This window comes from Apostichopus japonicus, chromosome 10 (genome assembly GCF_037975245.1).
Source record: "Apostichopus japonicus isolate 1M-3 chromosome 10, ASM3797524v1, whole genome shotgun sequence".
In the NCBI taxonomy this organism is placed as follows: Eukaryota; Metazoa; Echinodermata; class Holothuroidea; order Aspidochirotida; family Stichopodidae; genus Apostichopus; species Apostichopus japonicus.
This window is the reverse complement of record NC_092570.1, coordinates 2,437,908-2,456,029: the sequence shown is the minus strand read 5'-3', so window position 1 is coordinate 2,456,029 and position 18,122 is coordinate 2,437,908. Positions and strand designations below refer to the sequence as shown.

At 36.5% G+C, this 18,122-nt stretch overlaps 1 protein-coding gene across 2 annotated transcripts in view; it reads left to right on the top strand.

The window, feature by feature from the left end:
- Nucleotides 1–689: 689 nt before the first annotated feature.
- Nucleotides 690–18,122, top strand: part of LOC139975341 (ras-related protein Rap-2c-like) — a 46,321-nt gene continuing 28,888 nt past the window's right edge. Inside the window, exons 1-2 of one of the 2 annotated variants that reach the window (XM_071983215.1) lie at nucleotides 690–843; nucleotides 5,166–5,853. In XM_071983215.1, the coding sequence (XP_071839316.1) occupies nucleotides 5,281–5,829 (549 nt within the window). In that variant the 5' untranslated portion in view covers nucleotides 690–843; nucleotides 5,166–5,280 and the 3' untranslated portion in view covers nucleotides 5,830–5,853. Of the gene's footprint in view, nucleotides 844–873; nucleotides 1,189–5,165; nucleotides 5,854–18,122 lie in introns of those variants that run through there. The other variant, XM_071983216.1, reaches the window with a different exon arrangement.

Below are 18,122 nucleotides of genomic sequence, written 5' to 3'. Positions count from 1 at the left end.
GGCTCCTACCCCCCTGGTGATAACCCTGGCAGTCTGGCCTCATCTTTTAACAAAACATAGATCGCCTGTGCATCCACAATCCCCCACATCCCACCACAAATAAAAACGAAGGGTGAATGCTGTTGAAGATTGAATAGCCATTGTACTTCTTAAACTCTCGGACATTCGGTGGGTGGCTTTTCATTCGCCCCTATCTATACACCGCGCCATGTTTTCATTCATGCATGTAGCCTACCCCACATTTTGACAATCAAACTAATTTAATGAAAAATTTTCACCGACAGACTTCATTGGGTGACTTTGCTTCTGGGAGAAGATGAGAAGCTGTATGTATGGCGATTGCAACATCCTATATCAATACCAGTTTGCAATCATTATTTCATCACGTAAAAGGGTTACGCCCTAGAAATTAATATAGTTCTTCTTCCAGTATGCACTGATTACAGATGTAAACTAACATCACTGATGAGGGAAATCCACGAGAAAAGCAATAACAAATAGAGCAGAAGCAAAATTATTATTGTCTGAACGAAAATAATTTCGGTCATATTACATTTACAGCATAAATTTTGTCTGTTTTTACCTCCATGGTTAAACAAACCTTCAAAATTGTTCAGATTCAAGTTTTGTCTACTCATATGTCTGCTCATGATAGGTACCATTTGCTGTTTTGCGTATTATGCGCGGTATAGTATATCTAGGGATTAAGTACACTCAACGTTCATGCATGCACAGCTACATGTAACTTAGCAGGACTCCCGTCCTGTTTTGTAAGAACTTCCGGGCGGTATTGTAGTTAGTGTCTCCGTTATACGTGAATCGTCGGCAAAAAATGTTTAACAAGTGAGTAAACTTCAATTTGATAGCCTTTGTTGACATAGTTTTACCATCAGAGTAGTTTTCTAGGTTAACATTTTCATTACGGCGTTGAAACACTTTGATGACGCTTGTCATTTTCGACAGTTTACCTTTATGGGACTTTTACTTGCGCCTTCAACTTAGTTCAAAGTTAACACTTCATGAGATAATAAGTTGCGTGTACTTAACGTTACAGTAGTAGCCTACAGGCCACACTAGTACTAGGAGTAGGAGCTTAGTATTACCGTACTTAGTAGTATATAACGTTATGTACGGTAGTACTGTGTGATCAACCTATACAGTACTAACAGTTAGTTAACTGCCAACAAGGTAAGTAGCAATGCAGTTAATAAGTTTTTGAAAATGTGCGATGTAATTTTTAAGCTTGTTTTCTCGAATGTGTTGTACAAGGTTGACATTGATGTTATTACATCAGCTTGAATAAATGTTATGCCCTATGTCTTGGTAAAGACTTGCCTACATACAAATAATGACTAACGTTAGGCCTACTGTTCGAGTTGAGGCTTGTTCAAGTTGTTGTTATGTTAGTTAGGCCTAAACCTAATCAAAGCAGGGGGTTACTAGAAAATGAGAAACAACAATGTCAAGTTATTTGAATGATGTGTGTTTCTGACAATCAACTTGGTATCATCTGCATACTTAGGTAAATATATATCAGTATTATCACCTGAGAATTGTATGTCTAAATAGCTGAATGACAAAAGAGCTACTGTATCAATGTACACTGTACAGTACATTTGTTCTGTACAGGGTTTGTAAGTTTCTTTCAAGTTGCAAAAAAACATGATACTGCACATACACTAGTTTCTTCCAGAAGAATCTGAACCTTTGTTATGAATTGTAAGCTACTGTATATAAAGATGTTCGACCAATACATGTGTACTTACATTTTACAGGACTTAAGTAGTAAATTTACCAGCAGTGATTCTAGTATCCCTCAGCAGTCTACAATAGCATATACACCCATCCAAATGACTGAAATCAAGCAATTTCTCCATGTTCAGTTAAATTTTTATGGTGTCATAATTTATACTGATTTACCTCTTTGCTGTAGTCTACCAATATATGCATATAAATATATGGTTATTTACATTGTAATTTATGTTATATACTGAATAATGACAGAATCATTCTTTGTGAAATGCCTTCTTTGGTGTCATGCAAGGTTGTTAGCATTGTTCAAAAAGTGGCTAGACAGCTCTTGCTTAGCATTGGGGAACAAATTCTGGAGTTGTCAGAGAAAGAGGTAAATTTAATTTAATAAGGGGTGGGGAGGATGAGGGGTTGGGGAGGGGGGGTGGAAGGAGCTGGAAGATAATAAAGGTGACTTTAAAATATGTCAGAATGTCCAGGGTCCAGAATTGCTGTAATAAAAGTGAAAGTGATCTGTTAATTCTTTTTCTATTCTGCCTATTAAGCAGTACACGTAGTATATATGCAATCTTTTGAATTATTAGCACAAATGTGTGTGAGATTCAGTCCTCACAACACATACTCACATGTACTGTTTACAGTAGCTCACAGTCAATGTTATTGAGGAAATGACATGCACAATATTCAGCTGTTGTAGTGTAATCTTCTGTTGCAATGTACAAGTAGTGACTGCAGTTTGTTATGCATCAATTTTTGCATTCTGTAAACTAGTCAACCACTTCTAGAGTCTATATGTAGTCATATGGTTCCCTTCTATTAAGAGTACTTCAGTGTTGGAGAAGTTGACATTAAATAAAATATTCGTTGTGGAACAAAGAACAAACCATTGGTTTTTAAACAAAGCCTTCAGTACTGCACACTAAAGCAGGCAGACCGCAGACCTACTGTACCGGTACACTAGTAACTTGGCAACCTCTCACAGTAGTTTTGTAGAAATTTGTGTTTTCAATCACAGTCTTGAAGTGTACTGACGTATTGTTACCACCATCGACAGCCCTTGAGTAGCTTTTTGTTATTCTTAAATGCATAATGAGTAAGCTTTGTTTCATCATTCAGACGTCCTCCTTAGCCAAAGTGTGATACTGCTTCACCTACCATCGTAATTCCTTCAGATTGATTAGGCATGTATCATGGAGAAACCGGAATTATATGGGTGTGCACCTGCAAAAGTTTAAAATAGCATCTTATGTGGCATGTGCGCCATTAAGCTCCACCTGCGATACAACATAAATCTACTTACACTCTGAAGTTTGTCCTTGGCCCTATTAAGCAGTGATCTTTAATGTGTGAGACCTGTCAGCTTTTATATTGTAAGGTACTGTACTGTACACCACCCTTTGAAAATGACACACAAATATAATATAGAGATATGTATGCATATCCATCATTTTTGAAGTTTCGGACAGTCCTCGTCAGTTGAACGACGAAGAAGATGAAAAAAAAGTGCAGTATTTCGTCAGTGTTTCCAATTTAATGAACAGCAATTAGAAAGAAACTGAAAAGTTATACCATACTAGGTTTGTGAATTGTTCACTGAACTTCCATAGGACATTTACCAGCAGGACATAAGACATAACCAACATAACCAGGACATAACCCGCATAGGACATAACCAACAGAGAATCCCCCCAAAAAGAAAAATCTCAAATGTTTTCAGTTATGTTTGCAGAGGAAGAGAAGCTCTTGATGGAATACTGTATATATGTGCATGTTACAGTGTGCTGGTAGTTAAAGTAAAAGTGCAAAGGTACAGACAGAGGTAGCAGCAATGCGGTGATCATGTTTGTCTAGAGGAAAGCTGATGGCATGTATACACTTACGTACTCTGTAGGGTTGTAGCGTTGCCTGATGACTCATGGAGGTCGGTAGTCAAACTCAGTCAGCTGTTACCAAGCTCACAGAAGGAGACCAATACTGGAAATTGCTGCCTTACTATGATATGCATGTCTATGTATTTTAGATCCTCCTGCAAGCAGGAACTTGCGAAGAAGCCATCATTGGCTCAAAGCCGCAAGCTGACCGAAGTCAGTCTCTTAGATTTATATTTAACGTCCATGATTATGAATTGTCAAATGTCAACAACTCTGTAACTGTAACGACATACATGAATCTTGGAGTGACTCAAACTCGGGATCTTATGATTGAAAGGCACCGGCGTTAACCACTGAGCTAACACTCCTATATATTCCATTGATACTGTAAATATTGATATAGTAAATTGATACCAATATTCCATTGATATGGTAAAAAGCAGCACAAATGATTTTAAAGAGTTCATGAACACTTTCTTGTTAACCATGCTGTTACAGTTAGTTTATGGCAGTTGGTCATGGTGGTCAGAAATGCTGATGCAATCACTTAAGTAATATTTCTGATTCAGAATAGCTGTAGTGGAACTTTCAAATTTGCTGATGGTGTTTATATCCATGGACTTTGCTGTTGTTGTGATTTCTGATGACTCAGAGTTATGGTAGCACCATTCAAAAGTGGTCAGTCAACCATGTCCAACTTCAACAAAGGAAACCCATGCTGTAAATTACTGTGTTACTGTATACTGTAAAAGGACTTTCTTCAGAGAGAAATCTGCACATGCTTACCATATCTACCCTTGTAGTTGTTACTGTGGCCAGGTGGTTAGTTATTTGTTGGTTGCATCAGAATTGTCAATTGTGGAAAAATTTGAAATTGGATAACCACACAATTATATCTGACTCATAACAATAGGAAGGTTATAATATGGCTGATGGAAGAGTTCATTCAACCTTCCTATATATTTTGATCAAACCAAAGGAATTTTGTTCCATTTTTGAAATACTTTACTAAATTTTTGAAACTTAACCACCATTTGCCATCGCAATAATCAAGCAACCTTTGTCAATCCAGACCTTATGCCTGGTTTTATATGGATCCATGTATTATGGGTATTAGGGAATATAGTGTTAACATTTTGTGCAGCATTTTGAAGTTTCTGAATTTTGCCTCATGATAAATTACTTCACTGGTTCCTGCGTCAAAAAAAAAAAGAAGGAAGGGGGAAAAAATGGCACTTGTGTAGCATTTGACCTTGCTGATTCTAGCATTTTACAGTGTGGGTACTGGATACATTATTCCCTGGGTTTGTATTAAATTTTTAAGTACAGGTACTTGCAACATGAAATGAAAAGTTGTTGACATGTATTCTATATACAGAAGCCTATGTAGTGGGATTTTTACTTAACTACTGTATAACATTATATTTGCTTTCACATATGTTGAATTCTGGAGAAATGTATGTTATAGTTGTCTTCAGTATCGTACGCTGTGCATACATTTATTACTGTACGTGTGCTTCTCTCTATTATCCCTTTTCACAGGTGGAGAATCTAGCCGAAATCTCTGAAAGAGGCACTGTACAGTAGGTCAGTAGAAGGGGCCCTACAGTATATCTCATTTCTACTTCATCCGAGGAATTCAGGGCATTACTTCACGATGAGGGAATACAAAGTGGTGGTCCTCGGCAGTGGGGGTGTCGGCAAGAGTGCATTAACCGTACAGTTTGTGCTCGGAAACTTTGTGGAAAAGTACGACCCGACCATAGAGGACTTCTACCGCAAAGCTATAGAGGTGGAGAGCACCATGGCCATACTGGAGATCCTGGACACGGCAGGGACCGAACAGTTTGCGTCCATGAGAGATTTATACATACGGAACGGACAGGGATTCGTCATAGTTTACAGCGTCACCAGCAAACAGAGCCATCAGGACGTCGTGGTGCTACGGGAGCAGATTATACGTGTCAAGGGGAGGGAGGACGTCCCCATGGTACTGGTAGGCAATAAAGCGGACCTCGAACCGGATCGGCAGGTCCCCACCAGCGAGGGCATGATTCTAGCCAACCAGTGGGAGGTACCCTTCTACGAGACCTCCGCCAAACAGTGTTTAAACGTGAACGAGGTGTTCGCCGATTGCGTGGTGGAGATCATGAGATTGCAGGATCCACACAAGCATAAAAAGAGGAAATGTTGTACTATTGTGTAGAGAGGATTGAGTTACAGATTAAAGGTGAGTTTCTCACACATGTGGGTTTTCTTGTAGGTTATGTAATATAAGGATGGTACTATCTTTTACTGAAGACTGGACTTTTTTTTGTCTGTCTGTCCGTCTGTCTTTATATATCTGTATGTAAGTCTGTTTTGAATGATTTCTGTTTGTCTGACTACTGTATGGTGGAAAGTTTAAATGTATTATATTTCATGTTTTTATGTAATTTTTTTTTCTTAAAGTTGTGTGTCTTTGCAGTTCTCAACAAGTCAAAGTAGGTGCTACCCAGATCCTTCTTTCTGTTAAACTTTAAACTTATGTTGTTTGTTTGTCAATACACATGAAAAATTGACAAATATTGTCACAAAGTAGTCATATGATCTATTTGTTAAAATGACTCATCTTTTTACCATGTTGATATGTAGGTCAGTGTCACTGTGTTACAATGCATCACCTGTACACTAGGACTTTATCATGTATTAGTTGTGGAGTCTAATACTTTCAGTGATGATTGTGGTCGAGCTCAGCTAAATGTCATCAAACAGCTGTTATGGGAACGAAACAACCAGTGTGACTGTCACACATATAGTTAGAACAGTACTGGTAAAGTCAATGGATGACATTAGTAGGCCATATAGTAACTGAATTCTGTTTGTAGGCAAAATTGGAGTATACAGCTAGTTGGTAGTTGGTAGAAGAACTCCCCTAACAGGATTATACTTTCATGGTTAGGTTCAGTGAAGAACAGGTTAACACTGTGGGGAGTGGTACAATAAGAGTGTATGTATGCTATATACATAGTACTGTAGTTTAAGTGACTTGGATAAAGTACAGTACTATATGTATATTATATATGTACAGTATGTACATGCTGGTTTCTTGTCTTTGTTCTACTGTACCCGCACTGCATTATACTGTACTGGTCTGTGCTGTACTGTATTGCACTGTACTTGACAGTACTGTACTGCACTAGACAGTACTATACTGCTCTGTACTGTAATTCTGTAATATACTGTACTGTTCTATACTGTATAGTGCAGTACAGTATAGTACTGTACTGTACTATACTGCACTGTACTGCATTGTATTGCACTGCACTGCACTGTACAGTACTGCACTATACTGTACTATGCAGTACTGCACTGTACAGTACCGCACTATATCAGTGTTGTACTGCTCTGTACTGTACTGCACTGTACTGTACTATACTCTACTATGCAGTACTGCACTGTTCAGTACTGCACTAAACTGTGCTGTACTGCACTGTACAGTACTGTACTGCACTATACTGTGCTGTACTGCACTGTATGGTACTGTACTTTATTGCATTATACTGTACTGACAAGTTTCTTTGGACAGCAGGGCATTCACTTTACCTCATGCAGGTAGGGCAGACTGTTTCAAAGTGGCTCTTCCGAGATGAGGAAATCAACTTAATAAACCCACTATGAGACATTAAGCGTGAATGGACTACTGCACTTATAGTGACTACACAAAATGAGTTCAGAGTCACATTTTTTGATTGATTTGGAATAATAAGTGTATTATTGCATGGTCATCTTTTGTGTACACAAGCTGTCTTGATAATGTGAACGTCTTTAGCAAGGTAGTAATGCCCACTGAATTTTGGTACATAAAGTGAAATGTGATATTCCTTGTATTAACTCTGATACCAATTGATGTTTGTATTTCTAGGAATTTCTACAATTCTGTAACATGTCCATCCACACCAACGACTGGTCTGTGTGATCATGTGTGTGTATTCAGACACATGCTCAATTTTGAGCTCACATTCAGTACCTATGGGTGCTTTAATATATAGTAGGACCAATGCACTCTGTGTGTCTAACGCACAGTATGTGTGTATCCTAATATGGTTTACCCTGTTAAAACAGAGACCTATTTACTTCTGAATTGACAATGGTATTGCATCCTAATCCTGCTTTCTATGCACTTCAGAAAATTCAGAAAGCTCTACGGTTAAAATGTGTTTCTTGTACACTCTGTGTATCTGTGTACAGTACCTATTGTATTGTACCATAAAAAGGTTCCATAAAAAGTACCATAAAAAGGTTCAACGTTACAGTACAGAGACTTCTTGATTTGACAAAGGGATTACATTCTAACTTCTATTATAATCTCTGTACACCTCAGAAGAAACAGTAAGCTTTAATTTGAAAGTTAAATTTTTATTTTTTCACCCATTCTGGAATTCATCAGGAATCTATGTACCTATATACTGTACTCTACTGTACTGTACTGTACCAAAGTTAACATGGTGTATATCTACATGTACATGTCACTGCCAGTACAGTATATCACTTCACTTCCTTACACTGCCTGCATAGCATTAAACTAGTAGGCTATATATTGTACATACATGTGCGTTAGGTAAGGTTCAATGTTAAAGAGATCGTCTGTTCTCTAGAGTTATTTTACCAGCGTCTTACAAGTTGCCTTGATCTTCAAAATAAAGCTTGCAATTTTTCCATCCAAAAACCAAATCTCCTTGACACAAAATTACTGTACAATCATAATTCATTGAATCTCTTTAATTAAAAGAATTACAGTACAGAAGATGTTTTGTAAAGTAAAAGCTGAATTATTTTTATTTTTATATTTGTGTATATATGAATAAATTAGGTCTGCAGAGATTCAAGAATAGTCACTATGACTATTTTCCTTGGCCAACTCTGCTTTACTTGATGAGGCATATTTTATATTTCTTTTCAGAATAAACTAATTAGTTGGACATTTAATGAGCATGTCATGGATCTACAATCAGATAAAAAATCTAAAAAATTATGTATTTGGACTGATTCTCAGAGTTTTCAATCTTCTGTTTATACTTGAAGGGGCATCAATGTTTTACTTTCTTTGTTCTGTATGTTTGGTTCAGTCCTGTGCCATTACCAAGGAAGTATTGCTTTTAGTTACTTAATACTTCCCTACTGCAGCTAAATTGTACAGTATAAACCTGTAATGTAAATCGCATGGTATCAGCCTGTAATATTTAATTAACAGTTTTCAGTAGTTGTCAAATATGCTGAGTGGCTCCTTGCATACATGTGATAAATTTTCATTAAATTACTAATTAATGTGAAAAATATATCAGGGTTAATGTTACAGTATAATATCTTCAGAATTGAAATCAAGATGATCAATTACTTGTTAATTACATTAATTTGCTTGTTAGTTGAAGATACTGTTTCAATCTAGGAGAGTCTTACAGTTTTGATTAAAAATAAAATGTAAAATCATATTTCGAGTCTATACCCAGCTCAAATGGTTAATTCATCTGAAAAATAGTCAGTTCATCAGAAAACTGGTTAGTTTATCAGAAAACTGGTGACCAAGTGAAAAGGTATTTGGTCTTGTTTCCTGTTTTAAGTAAAAGTCCACAAGGCCATGTGAGATCATTATAGAGAGATTACTATACTGTATATATACTGTAAATATCATTGTGGAAGAGGAAGCAAGTGTAAATGTTATCATAGTCAGACAAAGTACAGGCTTTTGAACCAAGGAACATGATACAATCAGTAAAAGTTGATTCCGGATTGATTTCCATTTTGACAGGAAAGGAAAGGAAATTGCTGAAAATATTTATCTTATTATCTATTTTGTAATTCATTGTAACACTATAAATTCCCAATAAACAAATTGTACACTTTTGTTCCTCTTGAAATAGGATTTCTTTGAAAACGGTCAAAATTTCGTAAACTGGTTCATGGTGGTTTGTAAAAGTTGCATCATGGATTGTCTACGATGTTCATATGTACTGTACATGTACTCTTACTTTCAATATTACTGGAATGCCTCATATAGTTCTGAAGTTTCATGGCCTCGTGCAGTGTATGTTCAATGTTACATAATGTCCTGTTATCATTTTATCATGATTTATTTTTTTAAAGCTTCATTATTTTGAGCTACTGTATAATGTACCTTTCTGTGACTATCTGACCATAACATTGTAATAGTCACCCATAACTGGACAATCCACAGCTCTTAGAGATCTATGTGTATGTGGTTATTAAAAGTTATAATCTGTCATACTGGTATTTAATCCACCACAACAAAAAAGTAAGTAAATAAATAAATAAAATAAATATAAAAAATGTTTTTTGTCAGAAGACACATTAAATGTAATTTTTGTTTGGCATTAACAAAATATTTGAAGTTGTCCCCAATTTCATGAAATCTTGGTATACTTGTAGCTCTCCCTTGGACAAATTACCAAATGCACTTGTATAATAACTCTTGATTTTATTCACTCTTGAATATATATTACTGTATGGTACCAAGGACACTAACAGTTATCAGAAAATATTTGTAGAGCTTTAAATTTAAATCTCTATTGTCCATTTTAAGTGTTCTTTGATTTATTTCACTCTCCTCTAATACCCCTGTCTCCCTTTTACAAATGCACTCAAGCTTGGAAGAGGAAGTGGGTTTGGACCCTGAATTAGGTCAGTGGGAGCACAGTACTAAAATGTTACAAACTATTTGTAGGGCTACATTAAGTACTAGGAACTTTGAGTGCATATATGAAGAATGTAGACAGGTATGTATCATTGTTTATACCCAAACTAATGTGGTTTCTTAACTTTAATAAACTTATTAATCAATATAATTCTGACTATTAATTTTGCTAATTTCTCCCAGCTATCATTTCCCCCCATTTCCCTCCCCTCTCCCACCCCACCTTCATTACTATGTACTAAAGTATCTGATCATTTAACTGGTATATACTGTAGTTCAACATGTACAGGTTACACATCTGTGTGACAATATGATATATATGTCAGAGTACCATTCAAAATTGACTTTCATTTTCTGATCCACTCTCATTTAATGTTCAAATTGTCCAGTCTAAAACGGCCATTACAAATTGAGCATTTAACATTGGTCAAGTTTATTACTGTATACATGTTTCATCTTGTGTGTTCTGCACTTTACTTCCTCATTGTGCTGCTTCAATGAGTTAAAGAACCCTTCAATACAATAAAATAGGATAAAATGGGATGTAACTTCCGTAAATTTCACGTCAACATTGTTCATTACATGGGAAAGTAAGAAGGAAGATTTACTGTTATATCACTCCCTTTTGTTGCATGTTTTTCAAAAGTCCTGGTAATTAATCTAAATTACTCCTTTATGCAGTGAAAGAGTAACTACATAGTGATATAGAGTGATATACTGTACTTGTTAGTGTGTGTGTATTGAAGGGACTAAGTACTGTACTGTATACAGTATATATAGGAACAGTGTGACATAGAAACTGAGCGATTTTACTGAAACAGCGATACTTTCTGAATTCACTTCTCTCCTGACTTACCTGCCTCCACACACAACACTCACACTCTATCATGTCTAGAGTGACCCTCAGGTAATCTTGTAATGCTGTGCGCCCTCTATGACTGGACCACGCTGGTCAGTGATCTCCCTTCTATATAAATATTGCAGCTTATCTGTACACAGGAAGTGTCAGGAACCAAAACATTTTGTAAGAGCTGAAATATTACTGTACCACAGAGCTTACAAAAGTGAGGCACTGCACAAAATGCGAACAGGAAGTCATTCCCAATATAAATGTACAGGATTTGTATGGTAAGGTAGTGTATATATCAGGCCCTTGATATTAGTTGGAAACAGAAGATACCCAACACACAGCTTTATGGCGATCTTCCAAAGGTGTCCATGAAAATCAGAGAACGAAGACTTAGAGCAGCTGGTCACTACCACCGACACCCAGAAGAAGCAGCCAACAAGTTCATTCTCTGGGAGCCAAAACATGGTACCCCTGGTGCAAGGCATAAAACCTTCCTGCATTTCCTACTAGAGGACAGTGGGGCTGAAAGTACGTCTGAGCTAGCAACCCTTATGCAAGACAGAAATGACTGGAAATCTCGATGCCAGGTTATTGTCCGGCCAACTTCTCCTACCCCTCATGATGATAATGGTCGACCGAGGTCAAACTGATGATCAATAATGATGAAGATATACAGTATCAGGCCTATATAAGGGTGCAAACACAAACATAGTATCGACACAATACAGTAGGTACTGAAGCTGTTGTGTGACCAAACGAATAGCGTAACTTCCTGAACAGTGATCCCACGTGGACTATCAGCTCCAGAATTGCCGATCAGATGTGAATGCAAAGAGATCATGATATAAAGGATATGTGATATTTTATAAACACTGGATCGAGATTGGAGGATCCAGTATGAACGCAGTCACTCTTAATACAAATACTGGGTTGTCCCATTTTCTGTGTCATCTAGCCAAAATGTCAAGGATACAAAAAAAACCTGGTCATCAAGATGTCATCCAAAAGGGAGTGTCTTTTGTTTTTCAGCTCTCGTTCTCATCAACTTGAATATGAATGGCTTTTTGTAAAGTTGGAGATGTCTATAAATAATGGAGTGCAGCTTAATGTGTGAATAAACAGAATTATTCTTGTTTGAAGTTCATTATCTTCCATTGTAAGACTTATCAAGTAACATTAAAAGATTGACTCTAGACTTTTTTCTTCTTCTTGTATACCTCGCAAATCAGTAGTATCACAGACTACTTTTCTCATTAATTGCTATCTGATGGCTATTTATAAACATGACCTACTTGTGAGTTCTTGTTATGTACTGTACTGTACTGTAAGTATTACAGTGTGCAATAGGTACTATAATTACTATTCAGTACTCCCACGAATTTACACATCTCATAACCGGGCATTCTTTTGCCCCAGCGTGTGGAGAACATCTTTATGTAATCTATGGCTGCCTGCTTGTCAGTTATATTTACCATTTAGAACACAGTCGGTAATAATAGACCGTACAATGCAAAGACTAGCAGTTTTATTACTCTTCTGGCCTCCCTTAGACTTGATTACAGTATAAATCGTGAGTAAATCAGTTTTGTATGTACACAGCACAGTAAATTTGTAAACTTGTCAAAATAGACAGTTTACAAAACAAATCAGAAGTACAGTATAACTCCTTGGACACCTTGTATTTATTCTTTTCATTCTTCATGAAATGGGGAAAAATCCTTTTGTAAGGCTCAAGTTTGTATAAATCTTTTCTTAAAGTAAACTGCTATATTTAATTCAATGCTTTACTGTACTCAAGGTGTGTGCTGTATACACTAGTTTACTAGTGTGCCTGTCTGCACCCTGTCTTCACCCTGTCTGCACTGAAACACTCATATACCGTACAGTAGCTACTGTACTGGCTACTACACTATCTAGAGTACATGTACACAGTTAAGCATCTGTTTCTACAGGCAATATTAATCACATGATATAATATTTAAAAAGAGCTTTCGGTGACAAATATTTTTAGAATCAAATGAATAATTTCAGATTAAATGTCTAATCGTTGCACAAACCTGTGGCGCCATTGTTTGATCAAATGCAGTCTTTGGTTACGTTAGTTACAGTAGTTCTATAGACGTGTAATATTCTGTAATATTAAAGTATGTAATATTTGGTAAACTTATGATTTGTAATATAAAGTACATAATGTATTATTCGGTAGGTCTGACAAGTTGCTACAAATCAAAGATCAATGCAGGAAAAAAAAGTTGCTTTCAACACTGCCGAAAATACCTCTTCCTTGCCTTGTTAGGGTTGGAAGTTAATTACAGTAATTTAAGGATATTAATTTAAGTGACACAATGTCTTACACATGAAACTGTTATCTGCTAAGTACTGTTGTACATGCACCTTCCGTTAGCATCAAATTTAGCAAAGGTAATCGCTTTGAATAATTACTCTCATCCTGTTTTCAGCTACAAGTTATATGAAGTTCATGTGTGAAGTCATGTTAAAGAAAATGCCAACGAAACAATGGTGGACTTCCCTTGTAGTAATGTCAGACAAGACGAAATAGAAAGTTGGCAGATAATCTCGACTCTTTGTTTATTGTTTGAAGGATCAGATTTCATTCAATTCAGCAAATAATGCAAACTCAAAACTTCTGGTAGTCCACCCTCAGATATTGAAGTTGTGTGTGCCTGGTATGTTTACAGTATAAATAGTGATCAATACTGTGTGTGCCTGGTATGTAAATAAATAATCAATAGTGATGTACGCATAAATGAATACGTTGCAGTCAATTGCTAAAATAATGTTTTAAGATATTTGTCCAAATCAATTTATAGTATGTTTGATCCATCATTCCTTAGAAATCTAAATAATTGCACCATGATCATTCCCCAGTTGCCAATTTAATTCATTTTTGTAGCTTTGAAGTCTATATGTATTTGGAAATGATCTCCGGACTCTGTCCTTTAAGTTTAAAACCACCAGTTTCCTTCAATGGCTAAAGATAATATCTGCTATACTGCCATACACAAGGCATCAACCATTTTAGATTGGCATTGTTCTACAGTACATGTAGCAAAGAGTTGTCAGAGACCCACCCCCCACCCTGTCTGCATGTAAAACACACGCAGTTGATGAATTTAATGCTCTCCTAGCTCTCTTAACTGTCTCATACAGTATATTATGTCGCTCCTTGCTTGCCTGTCTCCTCACAACCACAGCACTATTATGCTAAGGTGTCTACAGTGATCTGGTAATTATTTACACTGTGCGCCCGCCCTCTAAGGCCGAACCCTCCGGCCAATGACCACCTTTCGCATTCTACCACCCAAATTGTCTAGAACGTTCGTTTTGTGCTTGAATTTCCTTACGATCCAGTGCGCTCAGAACTGTTGTTATCAGGACCAGTTTTGGGGGATTTCTCAGAAGAATAATTTGTCATATTTCAGCCCGATAAGTATCTGTTTTGATTTGGGAAGGTTTTTTGGGGGGATTTTCATTACAACTCAGACAGGTTAACATGCATACTGTACTGTAGATATAGAGTTATACCTGTTTACTATGTGTATACATGTATGCAATGCATATACTCATTTATGTATACTGTATTTAACAAGCATTCTATGGTTTACAGTGTGCACTATATATGTCTCAGTACTGTTGGGTATTGTGTACATATCACTACATCATTTCATATATATGTACAGGCTATGTCATTAATATAACATACACCTTTGAATATCCCCTGATGAAAACGAAAGTAATACAAATACTTGTAATTATCATAATGGGACTTGTTTGCTTTTACATACAGTATAACATGTAAGCATATATCCCCAAGTGTTCCGTTACAGTGGAAGTGTAAATATTATTGCACTGTAGTATTGTGTTTGCTGCAAGGGTCATGGTTTCTTATTCATCTGGCTTAAGACGTATGTGTGCAATTATTAAATTCATCATTTTTTTTGGTAAAATTTTTTTTTAGTCTGTTTTTAATACATTACATAACACATTTATCTTGATTGAGAGCACCGTGGCCGACTGTTTTATTTGCTTTGCTCGTCACTTACCTGTCTCCTCACAACCTCAGCACTATCAATCTACAGTACGTGTAGACTGAACTGGTAGTAAACTATTAACACTGTGCGCCCTCTATGACCGGATCCCGCAGGTCAATGACCTCCCTTCTCATTCTGCCACCTCAAAGTGTCCAGAATGTTTTGTTTTGCTTATGACTTTGATTTTATCTTCTCGAATCATGCGGAACTGTGGCAATCATTCGTCACTCCTAAATTTACCTCGTTCCCAGCTTACCTGTCTCCCCACAACATTAGCACCTCATTTACCGTGTCTAGTATGCCCTGGTAATCTTTTAACACTGTGCACCCTCAGTGACCGGTCCCTTCCGGTCAATGGCCTTCCTTCTCATTCTACGATCCAAAGTGTTTACTCATGCGTTTTCGTAGTGGATTCAAATCTTTCGAAAACTGCCCGGATTACAGTAAAACCAGATAAGCCATTAAGTTTTATAATATATCCAAACCTGGTAAGTTTTGGATTATATGGCAAAGGTCTTGCCATCTAAGAATTGCAGGATTTACTTTGCTCCTCTCTTACATTTCTCCCACTCCACAATTGCACTTTCCTATCTACCTAACTACACATTTGGAAATGTTTTAGCACTGCGCCCTAGCTCCCTGGGCAAGGCCCACTGATTCCTTCCATATCTACCATTTTGGGGGTTCCAATCCTGGCCAAATCATTATTTTATGTACTTGTGCAAGTCATTTAATCTCAATTGCACCTTTCTTTACTCTTGTGAATATCTAAAAAAAAAAACTTATGCACCTGATGTGGCTGCTCATGTTGGATATTACCCGGGGGAGGGGGGGGGGGGGAGAGGCGAGGAGGCACTGATGTGGTCCTACTGTACATACTGCCACCCTGTGTTACTGTTTGACAAGTCACTAATTCTTGACCAGGGGTATACTGAACATTGCAAAGTTGTGTTACAGAGCCTTGGCTGTGATACAAGACTGTAACCGACTTTTACTTTCGTCGGTCTGAAACGGAAATCACCGCTCAGTATGTAACAGGATATTAATTACACAGTATTCACCTTATCGAGTTAAAACAAAGGAGTGCAAAAATAAGAGAATACAGGACTCATTCCAAAATAATTTTTTTCTTGAAGAATGTAATTTGCCAGTAATTGGCAAGAGCTTTGGCAAGGTATATTGGTAAATTTGCATACAGTACATTGTGTTGAACTTTGCTTGACTGCATGGGTCTGTAACTTATGGTTTAAATGTTATAATGGAAGGAAGGAAGGAAGAACTTAAATAGTTTAAAATCTGTAAGATGGGTGAATCATAGTTTAGGATCTTGAAAAAAAGGTTACTATATTAAAAACCCACAAAGAGCTAGTACATTGATTGAGGGATATGTAATCCAATTAAGAACAAATCTGATATAACATAGAACTTAATTATGATGCAAATCTATGTCAGCCCCAATGCAAAATGCGGAGTAGAAATAAAGCAATTCAAGGAAAATCAAACCCATCTATCGATCTTTAGTTCAATCAATAGTTGGATCTTTAGTTCGATCATAAGCTTGATATTTAGTTCGATCTTTAGTTCGATCATTATCTAGATCTTTAGTTTGATCATTAGTTCAATCTTTAGTTTGATTTTAGTTCGATCGTTATCTAGATCTTTAATTCGATCATTATCTAGATCTTTAGTTCGATCATTATCTAGATCTTTAGTTTGATCATTAGTTCAATCTTTAGTTTGATTTTAGTTCGATCGTTATCTAGATCTTTAATTCGATCATTATCTAGATCTTTAGTTCGATCTCTATCTAGATCTTTAGTTTGATCTTTAGTTCCATCTTTAGTTCCATTTTTAGTTTGATCATTAGTTCAATAGCATCTTTAGTATTCTTTACCCTACAGTACAGTACAGTACTGTACATAATGAAACTAGTATTTGTAACAAGCCAAGCCGCCCCCCCCCCCCCCCATCAAACATATAACACTGTACCACATTGGGTCATTGACCTAGTATTCTAACAACCCTGCAATTGGAACAAAATCAACATTTTATAGCATCTATCTGTCTGACTTTTGGTTTGTCTTTCGTTTTGAGAAGAAACCGAAGAACTGCTATTTATTAGTAGAAAGACATTAATACGTTCACTAGTATTGCGCAAGTGTTTGCTTTTGGGACTGGCTTTAGATTTCCTGAAAATCTGAAAACATAATATATAATAAAACAACTTGGCTTTTAATACCCATGAAAGGTGAACAACCTCAGTGTGGAAATTTGTGTCTGTTTGTTTGGTGAGTTCAAGCCAACGCCCTGAACTGACTCATTGCATCATTGCAATAAGTGTTTCAATTTTACGGTCACTTTGTGGGGAACTAAGAGATCTTGCATTATATACATGTATGTCTCTGAAACAATTTTTTTGTTATTAGATATTGAATAAAAAAACAGAAAGAAATGGGGAAAAAAAAAGGTAACATCTTTATTGGATTGATTTTAAATTTCTCATTTCCACAGTTTTTGAAAACATAAATAAGTAATACACAAAGAATTAGAAATTAAATTAAATATGAAAATGTGTCACCATGCATTGCTAACTGTATAATTTAATATAAGTAATACTTCATAAAATTTAATAAGTAATACACAAGAAAACAGAAATGAAATAAATATACTGTAACTAGCCAATATATATCAGCGTGCATTGTCAGTTGTACACATTGATATTTTACATGTGGAAGAGACTTGACAGACACAATACTTAACAAAAGGGAAAAATGCACACAAAAGGCACAGACAGAGACCAATGCCCCTCCCACCCCCACATCGCCCACCCCTTCACCCCAATGATGCAGTATAGTCTTTTTGGAGCCTGAATTTAACAAAATATAGCGATATGATTGTCCTGGGAA